This window comes from Pleurodeles waltl, chromosome 7, assembly GCF_031143425.1.
Source record: "Pleurodeles waltl isolate 20211129_DDA chromosome 7, aPleWal1.hap1.20221129, whole genome shotgun sequence".
NCBI classification, from domain to species: Eukaryota; Metazoa; Chordata; class Amphibia; order Caudata; family Salamandridae; genus Pleurodeles; species Pleurodeles waltl.
In genome coordinates, this window is record NC_090446.1 from 1,166,854,764 (window position 1) to 1,166,871,097 (window position 16,334).

Below are 16,334 nucleotides of genomic sequence, written 5' to 3' on the forward strand. Positions count from 1 at the left end.
GCGTGTGAATATTACATTGACTATTACTGAATAACAATGTATGCACTCTAATGGTCGTCTCACTGTAAAAGCCTGATTTAAAGTTTGGTAGATAGTGTTCCTCCAGCACAAATGTGACAGATATCCAGCTCACCATATTGCAAGTGCATTAACTCCTATGGCACTTGTAATCAGGTGGACCAGACGTCCATCAGGTTTGTGACAGTAACCCAATCGCTGAAGACTGAGGGCCTCATTAAGATGCCAGTGGTCCTAGGACTGCCCGCCTCATGGTGGTGGTTGGACCTCTGAGCTCTAGGCGGTCTGACTGCCAAATTACAACCTTGGCAGACAGAGCCACCTAAAAACCGCCATCCCTTCCAGGAACATAATTTCTAACGTGGTGATGGTGGTCGGGTTGTAGACAGTGCGCATTCTGAAGGTGCTGGTTGCCCCCCTCTGTGCTAAGGTAAATGACATGGCTTCCTTAAGGGAGCTGAGTCCCATATCGTAGCAATGTTCCTGCCAGACTGACTGGCGGGACCACATATTACAATGTTCCCACCATTCAGCCCGGCAGGAACATTGTAATATGCTCGGGGTCACTGCATTGTGGTGGCGTCCTGCCGTGGGACTGCCAAACTCATAATGAGGCCCTAAATATGTTGCTACCTTTGGCAAGATGTTAAATATAATCATCATTAAAACATGCCAGTGGCTAGAAAACCCTGTGTACCTTTGTGGATGTGGGTGGGTGGGTGTGTGTGTGTGTGTGTGTATGTGATTCATATATAGAGCATCTAATTTTGAGAAAGAAAGCATACATTTTAGTCATTTGGGATAGTGAAGTAGCTCAGGTGAATGTCAAACTACGGTTTTGTTGGAAAAAGATTCAGCAGGCCTATGGAAATGGCACCCGTTGTGCTGAGAACTCTTTTATATAAAATTTTTACTATCAAAACTGAGAAGTGCATGGAATGTCCCATTAAACATGTAAATGCAATGATGAGAAACACTTATTCTGTTCCAGTAAAATCACAGTTATCCTTCTGAAAGGGATAGTTCTGTTCATTTGTGAAAATCAGAATTGCCTCATCTGAAACCTTAACAGTGCCTGGCCATTTAAACACCGTTTAGAAATATCAATGCATCATCTCTCTGACTAAAGATGCATTATTTAAGTTAAGCAGGTTCAGTATGAGTAACAGTTTTAATCTTGTGTGACTTTTTAAAAACACAAGTGGGCAAGACCATATCTAGAATTAAGCTTTCCTAAAGCAGGTTTCACGTCTAGAAACTCTTTGCATCTTGCAGATGCAGCTCTTTCAATATCTTGAGAAATACAAATATTCAGAACATTCACACTCAAATTCTGTTTCTGTCTTGCACTCTGAATGACTTTTAAAATATCCGGATATGCCCAAAAATAAATGATGATACATCTGGGCTTAGAGGTACTTTTAGTATTGATAACATTCCTCCCCACTCTATGAGCTTGTTGGATATTGACTTTCGACAAATCAAGATTACCCAAAACCTATGTAAAAAAGTATGTCAGGAATGTATACAAATCACTTCCTGAGGATTTCAGACCACCATAAACCCTTGGATTATTTCTGCGATTTCCATTTTCTAAATCTTCAACTTGACAATTTTGACTTTGGAAGTTCATCTTCCTCACTGATAATTCTTTGCTCCATTTCTGAGAATCTCCTTTCTGCAATAGACCATTTGTCATCTAGCCTTTGTACCCATTTGTTACTCCTCCACAAAAGGAAGAAGTTCTCTAATCTCCTCTAATAAAACTTCCAAAGGCTGGTTATCAGGAGTTTTAACAGGAGATGGCAGGTTATTTTTATAGTCACTTATTTGTTGTAGCACAACTATAGACAAGTCTGTTTTTGTCTTAAACTCAAAGAAGATTCTGCAGACAATTTAATAACACTATTGTCAGTTTAGGTCACTTCAGAGAAAGAAGGGTGGATAGTATTAGATACACTTGAGACAGCCTTTTTAATACCAGAAGGTGTAAGTAGTGTTATTTGAAATTAAATAAAGCTTCTTTCTCTAACCAATAAGCTTAAGTAATTCATCCAAATGGCAGCCTTGTTATTAGTAAAACCCTAAACAGCAGCCCAGACACACATAAATAAGGGAGAGTGAGCAAAGGGATGCTGGAAATAATCTGAACCGTATTAGATAATGAGCTCATTAACATTGACAGGAGCAATTCGATTTCTTAAACGTACTGCATAGAGAAAATTTTGTAATCCTCTTTAAAAATAATAATTTCAATGTGTTTAGTCCAGTAATGAATCTCTCAGCTATGAAAAAAAGGTTAACTTAAAATAAACTGCCGTTTTCACACAGAGCAGTTTATCTTGATACTGTGTTTCAAAGGTCAGAAAATCGCCTTCTTTAAACATAACTAATGGTTTCAGTTAACAGAAAAGCATTCTTTTCATATTATGTCCAAAGCAGTATTTGAAGAAAGAGAAAAAAAAACATGTCATGAATTACTCACTTAAGCTCCTAACCTACTCAGACATGTCTTCAAGAAATACAATGGCGTGCAGACAGCTTCCAAATGTAAACAAGTAGAATTCAAAACTAAACACATCTGTCTCTTCACGAAAATATACAGAACATGCCACCAACCAAGATAACTGCTGCATTCAGGCTTCAGATGCCTTCATGTTTATTTTTTGCACTGATAACTGCTTTCATGACCCATAATGACATGGGAACCTTTCTGTCTGCGCATCCTAGACTTCCAAGCCACAAGGCCCAAGTTAACCAAATTATAACCCAACATCTTACTAATATTCACAAATTGTTATATTTGCTTCTTTTCCACAGTCATAATAAATGCGGTTTCACTTTTTAACTCACATATTCAGATTGATAATTGAGTACACAGTACATTCTCACTATTCAAACTTCAGCACCATACATCCATTCCACCAATCACAGCTCCACCTCAAATTATATATTTTCTCATATGACATCCTATCACCACGTGTCATAACTAGATTAATAACAAACTGGCCTCAACCCTTAAAAAGAGTATGCAACTCTTTCATTATTTTGACAATACTCCACTTGTACAAATTCATGCTGTGATAAAATCAATAAAATACAGTAGTAGCAAATCTCATATTCTTGGTCAAGGTCAGCCTTTTCTTGAATATGTCAGTGAAAATAATTTAAATGAAAAGAATCATGCACTGCACTCCTCATTTTCGGATCTAGTATCAGGGTCTGTATCCGGTAAGGCAAAGTAGATTTAAAAAGAGGGTAGTCAATATTTTGCATTTAAGTGAATGTGACAGATTTTGTTGAATTTGGTTAATTTTATTTTAAAAGTTCGATGGACATGACTCCTGTTTCTTTTCATAACTGAAAGGGTTGCTGGGTTGTCCCTGCAGGTATCACCTGCATAGAATAATGTTTTTATTAGGTCTAAGAAAGCAGTTGGTAAAGTGTGAATTTACTAGCCTACTATTTTTGTTTGACCATAGAATCTTTTTTTGGTGCAGATGAACTCGAAGATCTAATTTACCACAATCTTTATTAATGCTTACATAGATATTGTTCCGTTTATTGACTAAGAAAGAAGACTGACACAGCCATGCAACATTGAATGCGTGAATATCCATGTAAGGAACTGGGTTATTAGTTGAGAGGGGTGAGAGGCCCTCTCAGTTAATAATCCAAATATTTGTCAGGCTTCTTGACAGCGGGTTGTTAAAGTCTCAGGCCTTGGTTTGAACTTTAGGTTGTTGGTGCAGCCGTCATTAGCGCCAACAACTTTGCACTGGTGGTAAATGCAGTGTAGTGGTTGTTGTCGAGACAGAGAGCTCCAAGCACTGAAGTCTGGGGGTCTGTATCCAGGCAGGTAGCACTGGTAGTCAAATGCAGGTCCCGCGTTGGAATTGATAAATAACGAGGAGACAGGAAGGGTTCTTTTTGGCATGAAGAACCCCAAACCTCTGGATTTCCATCTAGAGTCCTGTTCTTGCAGTTTTAAGGTTAGAGACCAATCATCAGTCTTGTGCCGGGGGAGGCGGGTCACCTCTTGGGGGTTAGGACTCCCTCGAAAACAGGCCAGCAGGAGAGTTCAGGCAGGTCCAAATGGTACTCGTCAGCAGGGCAGTTGCAACAAAGGCCTCTGGAAGCTTGTTGTGCCCCTGTAGCTCAAAAAGGAGGTCAGCCAACTGACCCTTGGAGTAACGTCTTGGGTCCTGAGTTCAAGGCAAGCAGGTCCAGTCTTCCTTCAGACTTCAGAAAGTAAGGCAGTGCTTCTCCTAAGTCTCGACAGATCGAGGGAAGTTCTGATGAGAGGGTCAGAGAGTGCTACCTTTATACACGGAACCAGCCTCTGAGTGGGGTCACTGCTCATGTCTAACCCTACATTAGTTCTGGTAATTTCTTACTTTTTCCTGGGTTTGGCTCCATTCAGTCTCAAGGGGCAAAGGGTAGGCAAGCCGAGGTGTGAGCTGCATTTGTCAGTGAGAGGATAGACAGCTTCAGAAGTCAGAAAGGGTGTGGGAAAAGACTCAAAGCAGCTACATTTTGAAGTTCAGGAAGGGCTGAGTCAGCCCCCTAGGCTAACCTGCTCAGGAGAGGATCACCCTTCCTCACATCCAACTCCGTGTTCTCTCCTGTCTGAACATAATACACATCACACCATAAGAGTGCCACTAACAATCATGTGAGGCTGGACACTGACAGAAAGATACATTTGGTCTAGGCAGAAAAATACCAACTTTCTAAAAATTCAATTTTCATAACAGTAATTTAAAATGTGATTTTACCATAAAAGAAGATTTTAAATTACAATTCAAATGAGTGGAAAGATCATTTCTCAGTCTTTTCCCATACCGAGGCTGGCACTTATTCAGTGCAATAACATAATCCAATGTTAGTCTATGGGAGAGGTAGCTTTGCTGCAGGTAAAAATGAGTTAAGGATACTTTCGTTGCTAGGGCATGTAAAACCTAAGTATGCATGTCCAACTTTTCAGTATTATGCCCTCTACAATATGAGCCTTTAGTGCCTTACTTAGGGGTGACTTACAAGTATTAAAAAGGAAGGTTTGGCACAGCAAAAAAATATTTTGCCAGTCAAAATGGTAGTTTAAAATGGCACTAAAGGCTGCAATGGCAGGCCTGAGGCATGTTTCAGAGTGCTAATTTAGTGGGTGGCAACTTGTATTGTTTGATTGATAGGCCCTGGACACATGTAATTCCATTTATCAGAGATTTATAAGTACATTAAATGTGCCAGTTAGGTGTATACCAATTTAACCATGTTTAGAAGGGAGGATACAAGTACTTTTTCACTGGTTAGAAGGAGTGAAGTGTGCAGACTCCTAATGCCAACACAACGAGTTCAGCAAAAATAGGGTAGTTGCTAGATCTGACCCTTTCTGCAGGATCATCCGCAAACATTTTCCCTTCTTTCTCCTATTTTTGCTGAATTCGTTTTTATTGGGTTTAGGACTCTGTGTACTTCAACACTGCTTAGCAGTGCTAGAGAGCTTATGCTCACCACTTCAAACATGGTAGTATTGGCTTATCCCTATTTGCTATTTTTATAAGTCCCTAGTAAAGTGCACTACATGTGCCCACAGTCTCTAAATTAAATGCTACTTGTGAGCCTACAGCACCAATTGTGCCATCAACATAAGTAGTCCTTTAACCATGTCTCAGGCCTGCCATTGAAGAGTCTGTTTTGCACTGCCATTTTGTCCTGGCAAAATAACCTTTTGCCAGGTCCAAACCTTCCTTCTAAATACATATGTCACCCCTAGTGTAGGCTCCCCAGGGTACAATGAATTTAAAATGCAGGACATGTATCATTACGTTTAACATGTCCTGGTAGTGAAAAAATGGAAGGCCTATCTCTTCAATAGAATAATATTAGAGATTCCTTATTACATTTTATAAGCATAATTTTCAAATGGGAAGAGACAATTTCTTCAAGTTTGATGTCTCTGGAATAACAATTTAAAATCCTAACTTTTAGTGAAGCCAGGATTTAAAATTGCAATTCACAAAATGCACTTTTGGAAAGTTGGCATTTTCTTGCCTTAACCATTTGGTGCCTGCAGCCTGTCTCTTATCACATGACTGGATGTTGTTAGCAGCTGGACTCTGTGTATTCCCCCAAGACAGCCACACACAATGAGAGCTGAGGTGTGACTTGATGGGCCATTGTGGGCAGCATGGGAAGGAGGAGCCAGACCCAGTCTCACATACACCTGAATAGGCTGTGTCCTGTCCCCAGACAAAGGGCTTCCTAGCCCCTGTAGTCAGTCTGGAGCCAGGACAGGGATGACAGGGCATTTGTGTACTTCAAAGGCATGTCTTTGAAATCTTCCTCCCTTCCAAGGCACCACAGGGTATAAGAACTGGACCTCAGACACCACCACCACTTCAGTACATTTCTGTACCTGTGGATGGTCTTAAAGAAAGGAGTACTCCTGTGCTTCTGAAGGCCTGCCAGTCTGTTTCACTTCTACTCTGCCGGAGTCCTGCTCTGCTGTGCTGGCCTGCTCCCTTTTGCCCTCTTGCCTGGAGAGGGACTGGACCTGCATCATTTGAACAGAGAAACCAGGTACTCCAAGGAATAGCTGGCAGGCCTACTGATCTGATGTCTCAGAGATATAAAAAACTTCCAAACACCCTACTTCTGGAACAAAATTGCCATCTCTGAGTCTACCCTGCCAAGTGGTGTCACTCCGGTCCTGGACCCTTGGAAGTGGGCCTGAGGTGCTTACCAGCTGAACCAATGCATCCCCTCTGCTAAGCGATGCATTCCTGAGAAAGAACTGATGCATCTCCTCGGCTGAGTGGCGCATCCTCAAGTAGAATTGATGCATTCCTGCTGAATTGGACCTATCACAAAAGACTTCCATCGCCACCGCATCCCCATATCTTGGGTTCAATGCATTGTCTTAGGGACTGCTGTTGCACAATGCTTTCCCCGGCGCTAGCTCGTCACATCTCCCTTCGATGGCACCCTTGACGATGATGCAGAAACTCTGCACCGCAAGCTTCAACGCTCATCAGAACTAACGCATCCCCTTGACTTGGCACTACATCCTCAACGCCTGCCTTCACATCGCAAGCCCCGTTGACAGGATCTTCAACGATAATGCAACAGGACATCGTATGCAGTCTCACAGCATCCTGGAACCAATACATAACCTCGGCTATGCAATGCATTCTTGACGTGGATCCATGCAATGCTTCGCAACCAGGATTTAAGGTACTTTGGTTCAACTGGCCTAACTGGGTCCCTGTAGCCAGCTTGTGCTCCATCGCAGTCGGTCTGAACTTTTGACGTTGTCCCAGACTGGCGCAGCCTGATATCCCCAATAATGCTTCTTGGTGCTTTGGTTACTTAAAAACATTTAAATTCAATATTTTAGTTCTACTTATTGGATTTTTCTTGTTTTGGTCTTGTTATTTTTAATTTATTTTATTAAAGCTTGATCTACCTTTCTAACCTATTGTGCAATATCTTTGAGTGGTGTTTTCATTGTTTTACTGTTTGAAGTATTGCACAAATACTTTACACATTGCCTCTAAGTTAAGCCTGACTGCTCTGTGCCAAACTACCAGAAAGTGAGCACAGCTTAATTTAGGGTTTGCTAAATACCACATAAAACATAGTAATTTCCAACAATACGTCTCTAGGTTAATGACTGACAAGTCTATCTATTGATAAAAAAAAAATCTGCTACTTTTGCCTTTTGGTTACACTAGCATTTGGCTACTTAGTTGAAAATTAGAAGAGAAATGCATTTTAACCCCTTAGCTGCTGGGCCTTTTCCCCACCCATTACTGAGCCCTTTTTTAGCTATTTGGGGTAGTTTGCACTTAGGCCTTCATAACGTTTTGTCCACATAAGCTATCCATGCCAAATTTCTATCCTTTTTTTCCAACATCCTAGGGACTCTAAAGGTACTCAGAGTTTGTGGGTTCCCCTGGATGAGACCAAGAAATTGGCCAAAATACAGCGAGAATTTCCTTTTTTTTTAAAAAAATGGGACAAAAGGGCTGCCGAAGAAGGCTTGTGGTTTTTTCCTGAAAATGGCATCAACAAGGGCTTGCAGTGCTGAGATGACCATCTTCACAGCTTTCAGGAACAGGAAGACTTGAATCAGAAAACCAAATTTTTCAACCAAATTTTGGCATTTTACTGGGACATACCCCATTTTTACTATTTTTTGTGCTTTCAGCTTCCTTCCAGTTAGTGATAGGAATGGGTGTGAAACCAATGCTGGATCCCGGAAAGCTAAACATTTCTAAAAAGTATTCAAAATTCTGAATTCGGCAAGGGGTAATTTTTTTTTACAGAAAATAACAGCTGAAATAAAAAAATATTGAAATTAAGGTTAAAAAAACAGCCATTTTTCTCCATGTTTTACTCTGTGACTTTTTCCTGCAATGTCAGATTTTTGAAAGCGATATACCGTTACATCTGCTGGACTCGACTGGTTGCTGGGATATATAGGGCTTGTAGGTTCATCAAGATCCCTAGGTACTCGGAGCCAATAAATGAGCTGCACCTTGCAATGGTGTTTTCATTCTATACTGGGTATATAGCAATTCATTTGCTGAAATATAAAGAGTGAAAAATAGGTATCAAGAAAACCTTTGTATTTACAAAATGGGCACAAGATAAGGTGTTGAGAAGCAGTGGTTATTTACACATCTCTGAACTTCGGGGTGCCCATACTAGCATGTGAATTACAGGGCATTTCTTAAATAGACGTCTTTTTTAAACACTAGCTTACATTTGGAAGGAAAATATGTAGAGAAAGACAAGTGGCAATAACGGTTGTTCTGCTATTCTGTGTTCCCCCAAGTATCCTTATATAAATGGTACCTCACTTGTGTGAGTAGGCCTAATGCCCGCAGCAGGAAACGCAACATGGACACATCACATTTTTACATTGAAAATGGACTTGTTTTTTGGAAAGTGCCTAGCTGTGGATTTTGGCCTCTAGCTCAGCCGGCACCTAAGGAAACCTACCAACCTTCTACATTTTAAAAAAATAGACACTTAGGGGTATCCATGATGGGGTTACTTGTGGGGCTCTCACTAGGTTCTGTTACCCAGAATCCTTTGCAAACCTCAATGTTTGGCAAAAAAACACTTTTTCCTCACATTTCGGTGACAGAAAGATCTGGAATCTGAGAGGAGCCACAATTTTCCTTCCACCAAGCATTACCCCAGGTATCCCGATAAAAATTGTACCTCACTTGTGTGGGTAGGCCTAGTGCCCGCGACAGGAATAGATCACACAAAGCTTAATGTTGGTCCTTACATGAGGGCAACTGTTGACCCTGAGGTGATCCATTCCTGATGCAGGCACTAGGTACAGGCACTCAAGTGGGGTAGTGTTTTTATCAGGACAGGTGGGAAACACTGGGTGGTAGGAATTTTGTGGATCTCAGAATAGTCCTGTAGTTTGTGTGACAGAAATGCAAGAAAAAAATAGAGTTTTTATTAGGTAAGAAAACTTTGAGGAATCCACACCTCTGTGGACTCCCCCAGATACCTAGTTTCCAGAAATGTCTGGGTTTGGTATGTTTCCCTATATGGCCGCCGAGCCCAGGACCTAAAACACAGGTACCTGCCTTACAAAACCAATTTGTTTTGTGATAGATAATTTTGATGTCTCCACAATATGATTTGGGCGGCGGAATTTGGGGCTAAACTAAATTGGGGAGCTCCCAAGAGAGCACTCTCTGTGTGCTTCCTGCTGCATGCACCTGCTCTCTGGGTTGGGATAACCCGCTATTGTCCCGCTGCACAGACCGTGCTTGTGAAGGGACAGCAGGACTGTCCTCATCACCTCCCTCATAATCACTGGAAGAGGAGTTATCGAATGGGACTCCTCCGACTGAAAAATCACTCTCAGAGTCTGCGCCATTGTCCTATCCCTCAAATGCTGTCTCAGTATCTGCTGTCTCAGTCTCTGATCCTACATCAGAGATGTCCTCTGTAATACGAGAGAGGGTTGAGCAGCAGTCATCCAATGGGAAGCCATCTCTGCAACTGGCAAACTGTTGCTCTAAAACAGTAGTCTACATAGACAGCCACAAAATTGGTGGTGGGTGTGTATGTGGGGAATACGTGCAACAGTAGAAGTCACCTTACCTTCACTTCTTCCCTCAATCAGCACGTTCTTTCAAGACACTCAAAAAAGACACACTATTACTTCACCTTGTCACATACCAATCGTCACAGTCTTTAGCGCCTCTAGCACCCAGTCCAGCAATCATTATTGGTGCTCCCACTCCCATGACCTCCTTCTCGGATTCTCTGCAAAAGTGCCCTTCATCTCTCCTTAGCCCGCCTCGCACATACATTTCATTTTTATTATAGCGCAGGCAATGGCTGACTTTACTAATGTACTCAGCTATTTACATAAAATACAGATTTGATCTTTGCAGTAGTCATATAAACCTTCTGCGCTACTTTATGGCATCAAAACTGCCACTAGACAAAAGTCTGATCCTTTTGTCGCAGAAACATAATCACAAGACTTACTTGAATTTGTTATTGCTGCCTAAAAGCTACAGTTGAAACGCGTCAGTTGAAGTATGTGCATTGCTATGAAGATGCAAGCTGCAATTGTAAGAAAACTGGTGGCGAATATATATGTATCACTTTAATATGTGGGTGTGGTTTTCCTTGGGGGCCGATCACAGCCCCCAGGGAAGCCACACACACGTTGACAAAAATGATCACTATCTCTCTCTCTCTAAATATATATATATATATATATATATATATATATATATATATATATATATATATATATATATATAAAGGCCAACCCTAATACTTCACAAAACAAATCACGTTGCACTCCCAGAGGCTCCCTTTCATCAATTTTCTTTTATTTATCCGATAACATTGCATGTCATGTTTTTGCAGCACCCATCCAGAGACCACAACACGTTTTGACGTTTGTCTTCCTCGGGTGGCTTTAATCTGCATAAACACCAAAGTTCAATCAACCTGCCACCTTTATATATATGCGCAGGCATTCTGGGACTTGTGGTCTCAATATTCAAACACAGGGGAATCAAAATAAATGGCATCCAAAATGTTAGCACAGTGCTGGACAATCCGTGCTTGAGTTAAAACATGAGCCAATGTTCCCACTGTGAAATAAAAGTTCACTCACCACAGTTATATTCATGCCATGTGGGCCCCAAACTCAGAGCCGCATAGTGAAAAGTGCTGGTTTCAATTTTCCACATGGTGCAAGGGGCATTAGAAGTCATCTTCCACTGTACAGTACAGGCGTAGGGGATAAGTAGCTCCTCACCACCATAAATCTTTTCAACTCCGCACTTAAAACCGGGTGCCACCGCATGTATTAAAGTTCAAACAAAGTGGCCTAGGGCGGAGCACTCCATTTTACTGCTGGTGCAAACGTAGTGTTAAGGCCAACCATAATAATTCACAAAACAAACACGTTGCACTCCTGGAGGCTTCCTTTCAGCAATTTTCTTTTATTTATCCGTTAATAAAAATGTGTAAGAAGAAAGAAGTTAAAGGCTCTTAAATATTTTGAAAAGATATCAGTCAGATGCAGCGAACATCTGCTCATGTCTTACGACCCAAAAATAGTGAAATATTGCATCTGGAGGAGTTTATTTCCGCATTTGACATAAAACATTAGGCTTTTCTTTAACTTCTAGCACTTGCAAAACAACCTTTGTGCATGCCTGTGTTTTCATGTGTTATATCTGATGCAACAAACATACACACGTCTTACCACTGAAAGTAATAGTGAAATTTTACATCTGTGGAAGTTTTGCACTTTTTTCTGCTCTGCATTTGACAAAAAACATTACGTCAGTCTTTAAGTTGCTAGCACTTGCAAAATAGCTTTTGTGCATGCCTCTGATTACACGTGTTAGTTTATTAAAGCCATAGCTAATGACAATTAAAACAAACAACATTAATTATAAATATAAAACGGCCCTATTGGTTTTGCCATTTTTTTATAACTATGATATATGTTGTAGGATGTATGATTTATTCCAGTACCGTAACCGAAGTAATGAATGTTACTGTTAATCAGTTTACTAATCCAGCCACCATGAGATTCATTACCTGGCCTACCCAGCACACACACATCTGTGCAGGAGGCGCTTGATTGTACCAGTGTTTGCAACCCTGACCATAATAAGTAAACTTACAAGGGGACACAAATAGGTCGATGAACCTTTTGACTCGCAAATAAGATGTTCTCACCATAGGTCCAATAATCAATAAACAATACATAATACTTAATAATCATTAGTGATCAATAATCAATGGAGCCAGTAATTGTCGCCCAGCGTGACCTTTCAGTCATGAATAACCACACCTCTAGTAAAAGTTTAGAATGTTTATTTCCCTATATTAACAATGCTAAGGTCATGTAGATTAATCGCAAAATCAAATTAAGCACATCCAGAAACAGCACTGGTTGTACTAAGCGACGGAAGAAACGCAATCTAATCAAAGCTTGAACTACAACACAATCTAAAGTTATGGTGCAAATCAATAGCAAAGTCAACTGCGTCAGCGAAATGAAGGACATGAAGTTTAGCAGAGAATTTCACTAAACATTTGTACCTGTTATCATAAGTCATTAGTGAGAATCCTTAACTAACATCAAATTAGCATCAGTATGTTCGGCTTCATGCAAAACAATTTAATAACACAAATTTTGGCAAAAAAAATCTAACTATGGTTCTATCAAGATAGCACAGATGGTACCTAGAAAGAAAAGGTAAATATGCGTAGTAATGACAGTTCGGAATATACCTATCCTCAGGGTGGATCAGCAAAACAGAATCAGTCTTTCTCCGCAGGACATCAGTCAATCAGTAAAACATCAGGCTTCAGCATCAGAATTATAAAAAGGCAAAGTCATTAGGCATTAAAGTTAAGCATGTCTCTAGTCAAGACGCATAAGAAATATTGACCTTTTGGTCAGCAAGCAAATGGGTAAAAATGACAGCATGAAGGCAAGGGCAGAATGTCTCAGAATGAGTGACCGTCTTTTCACTGTGCAGTATTGTTATATTAAAGTTACCTAAACTACCCCCCAAATCCCTATTGGTCAGTTAATCGTATGTTCACACTCTGTCCAATAAAACTAATGTCCCAAATCTATGAATTCAACTATTTCTCAGTTCACATGTTGATTGGTTTGTCTTGCGATGTCCTCCTCATCCAGCTTGTCAGGTAACAATATTGTTGCAGCTTCTACTCTAGTCAGTATCTTCATTGTTCTTGTCCTGGGAAAGTCAGTCTCACACACATTACACATAAATTGTTGCATTAGCAAGCACATCATCTCCTAGAAGTTGGTTCTTACGAAAGGCTTCCGTTATGAGCACATTTAAGCAATACAATAGACATTTCACAGTTCAAATCACTTGGTCAGCATTTTTATTAAAATTAAACGCTAAGAAATACAGCTTTTACATGAGGCCTGCCAAATAGGCCAAGACACTCGCTAAGCTAAGGCGTACAATTAAGGCGTACAATTAATAAAGCTAAAGCTTAATTCATAACCTTCAATATGACATATTACTACATTAGTCTAACATCTGTTCGACATGTCATAATATTTAATCATTGATTAGTACATTTCGTTAACATTGGTGGCCATTCTTCGTGATCACATTTTCAAATGTGTGCATTATTTTTCTAAGTTATTTCATTTTCTACATAAACTTATTATTCAAAATACATAAACACTCATTAATAATTTGTATTAAAACACCTGCGCTAGCACCACCATGCTCGTAATAAAATTAGTTTAAACTCAGAAGCAGGGTGCAATTTTAGGTAGCTATCTAGCTATCAGTTTGTGCTACAAAACTGTACATGTCTGATGTCTCAGCTTCTCTGAGCTTGTGTACAATCTAGACGCAATTTGTTTCACAGAAAGTATATTTCTTATTTTTCTAAACATCGTATTTTTGAGGAATAAAAACAAAATCAAAAAAACACATTTAAGCAATAAAATAAGAGGTGTGTTACGAAAAGTGCAATAAAATAGGCTGAACAAACATCCCCAGTGTTATAATTCTAAGCAAGTCGTTTAAAATTAGAAATATTTTCATAAAATCTTTTCAATATAAAAACAAAATAAACAATATCACGCTTACTTCGAAGTCATCCTGCAGATTGCACTGAGGTACTACATGGCAGTGGCTACAAGCAGTTTTCGCAATATACACTGGGGACATGTTTAATTAATAAAGGTATTAATATGAGTTTCTTCTTTCTAAAATCATCGCAGCAGCGAAAACTTTTCTTGCGGAACGACCTAGCACACTCCTTGCTGGAAGAAGAGCTTTGCCAGATCACTAGCTTTCTTAATGAAATAAATCACCTCAAACCGAAATATGCGTAAAAGTAGAATGTAAATCAGCGATGCACGTTCTTTTTCTCAACTTAACACTCACAGAGCACTCAATGCCTCTACAAAGTGTCAATGCACATATATACATATATGAATGAATGTATTCTTACCTTCACGTGTCCTGTAACCTCACATGTTTGTTGCCACCTGACTTTAAAGCGGTTTAAATTCGGCATTCACTCCCAGAGAAGCCCCGTAACCCATCCTTTGGAGGAGACACTGTGCTTCTGAATACGCGTTGAAGAACTACTGCCAGCTGTCCTCATCAAAAGCACAAGGCGGCCGAAGGTTCTTCTACATTCCGGTTTCACTTTCTCTTCAGAGGAAAAGCAAGTCTGCCGAATTCATCGATTCACGTCAGGTGATTGTAATGAAGGTGTCAGGCTCAGGCCAATAGCAGGCGTAGGCTGAGAAAGACTTCAGTTAAAGCCCGGGGTGTAAAATATGCTGCTAATAGGAGCTGCAGTGCGTAGGATATCTGATTAAATGTGTGACAGTACCTGGCAGTGCAAGATCATAAGACGGGTTACAGTGAAGCAAAAATGTTTCTCTGGGAACCCATACGTTTGGGGTCAAGATGTGGCAACACAAAGGGGGTGGAGTCGTGAAAAGAAGTCTGACAGTCAAGTCTTTTTTTTAACTCTGCCACAAAGAAATTGGCAACAAGAAACAGGACTGTAAATTTATTCTGGCTTAATAGGTTGTAAAGTCAGCATTTTACAATATAACATGGGGTGAAGAACCTGCTGCCCAGAGCTTTGTATGCCCAGTAAATCTCAGGGAAAAATAATATTGGTAAAATAATTCTGGTGATTAATACATTTGCTAGAGTGTTCCCTGTTTTCATAGTCACTGTTTTGCCTCATAAGGCAAAAAGAAGGGTTAACCTCTTAGCTGCTGGGCCTTCACCCCCCCAAGTGCTGAGCCCTTTTTTGGCTATTTGGGGTAGTTTGCGCTTAGGCCTTCAGAACTTTTTGTCCACATAAGCTAACCACGCCAAATTTGCGTCCTTTTTTCCAACATCCTATGGATTCTAATGGTACCCAGAGTTTGTGGTTTCCCCTGGAGGAGACCAAGAAATTAGCCAAAATACAGTGAAAATTTAGTTTTTTAAATAACAATGGGAAAAAAGGGCTGCCAAAGAAGGCTTGTGGTTTTTTCCCCGAAAATGGCATCAACAAAGGGTTTCTGGTGCTAAAATCACCATCTTCCCACCTTTCAGGAACGGGCAGACTTGAATCAGAAAACTACATTTTTCAACACAATTTTGGCATTTTACTGGGACATATCCCATTTTTACTATTTTTGGTGCTTTCAGCCTTCTTCCAGTTAGTGACAGGAATGGGTGTGAAACCAATGCTGGATCCCAGAAAGCTAAACATTTCTAAAAAAGTAGACAACATTCTGAATTCAGCAAGGGGTCATTTGTGTAGATCCTACAAGGTTTTCCTACAGAAAATAACAACTGAAATAAAAAAATATTGAAAGTGAGCTGAAAAAAACAGCAATTTTTCTCCATGTTTTACTCTGTAACTTTTTCCTGCAATGTCAGATTTTTTAAAACAATATACTGTTACATCTGCTGGACTCTTCTGGTGGCGAGGATATATAGGGCATGTAGGTTCATCAAGATCCCTAGGTACCCAGAGCCAATAAATGAGGTGCACCTTGCAATGGGTTTTCATTCTATATCGGGTATACAGCAATTAATTTGCTGAAATATAAAGAGTGAAAAATAGGTATCAAGAAAATCTTTGTATTTCCAAAATGGTCATAAGATAAGGTGTTAAGAAGCAGTCGTTATTTGCACATCTATGAATTCCGGGGTGCTCATACTAGCATGTGAATTACAGGCCATTTCTCAAATAGACGTCTTTTTTACACACTGTGT

The 16,334-nt window shown here is 40.1% G+C and overlaps 1 protein-coding gene across 5 annotated transcripts in view; it reads right to left on the minus strand.

Annotated features, from left to right (window-relative positions):
- Positions 1 to 14,912, minus strand: part of LOC138246071 (uncharacterized) — a 308,358-nt gene extending 293,446 nt beyond the window's left edge. For all 5 annotated transcript variants that reach the window (XM_069200275.1, XM_069200274.1, XM_069200273.1 and 2 more), the window contains exon 1: positions 14,554 to 14,912. In XM_069200275.1, the coding sequence (XP_069056376.1) occupies positions 14,554 to 14,619 (66 nt within the window). In that variant the 5' untranslated portion in view covers positions 14,620 to 14,912. The remainder of the gene's footprint in view (positions 1 to 14,553) is intronic.
- Positions 14,913 to 16,334: the final 1,422 nt, after the last annotated feature.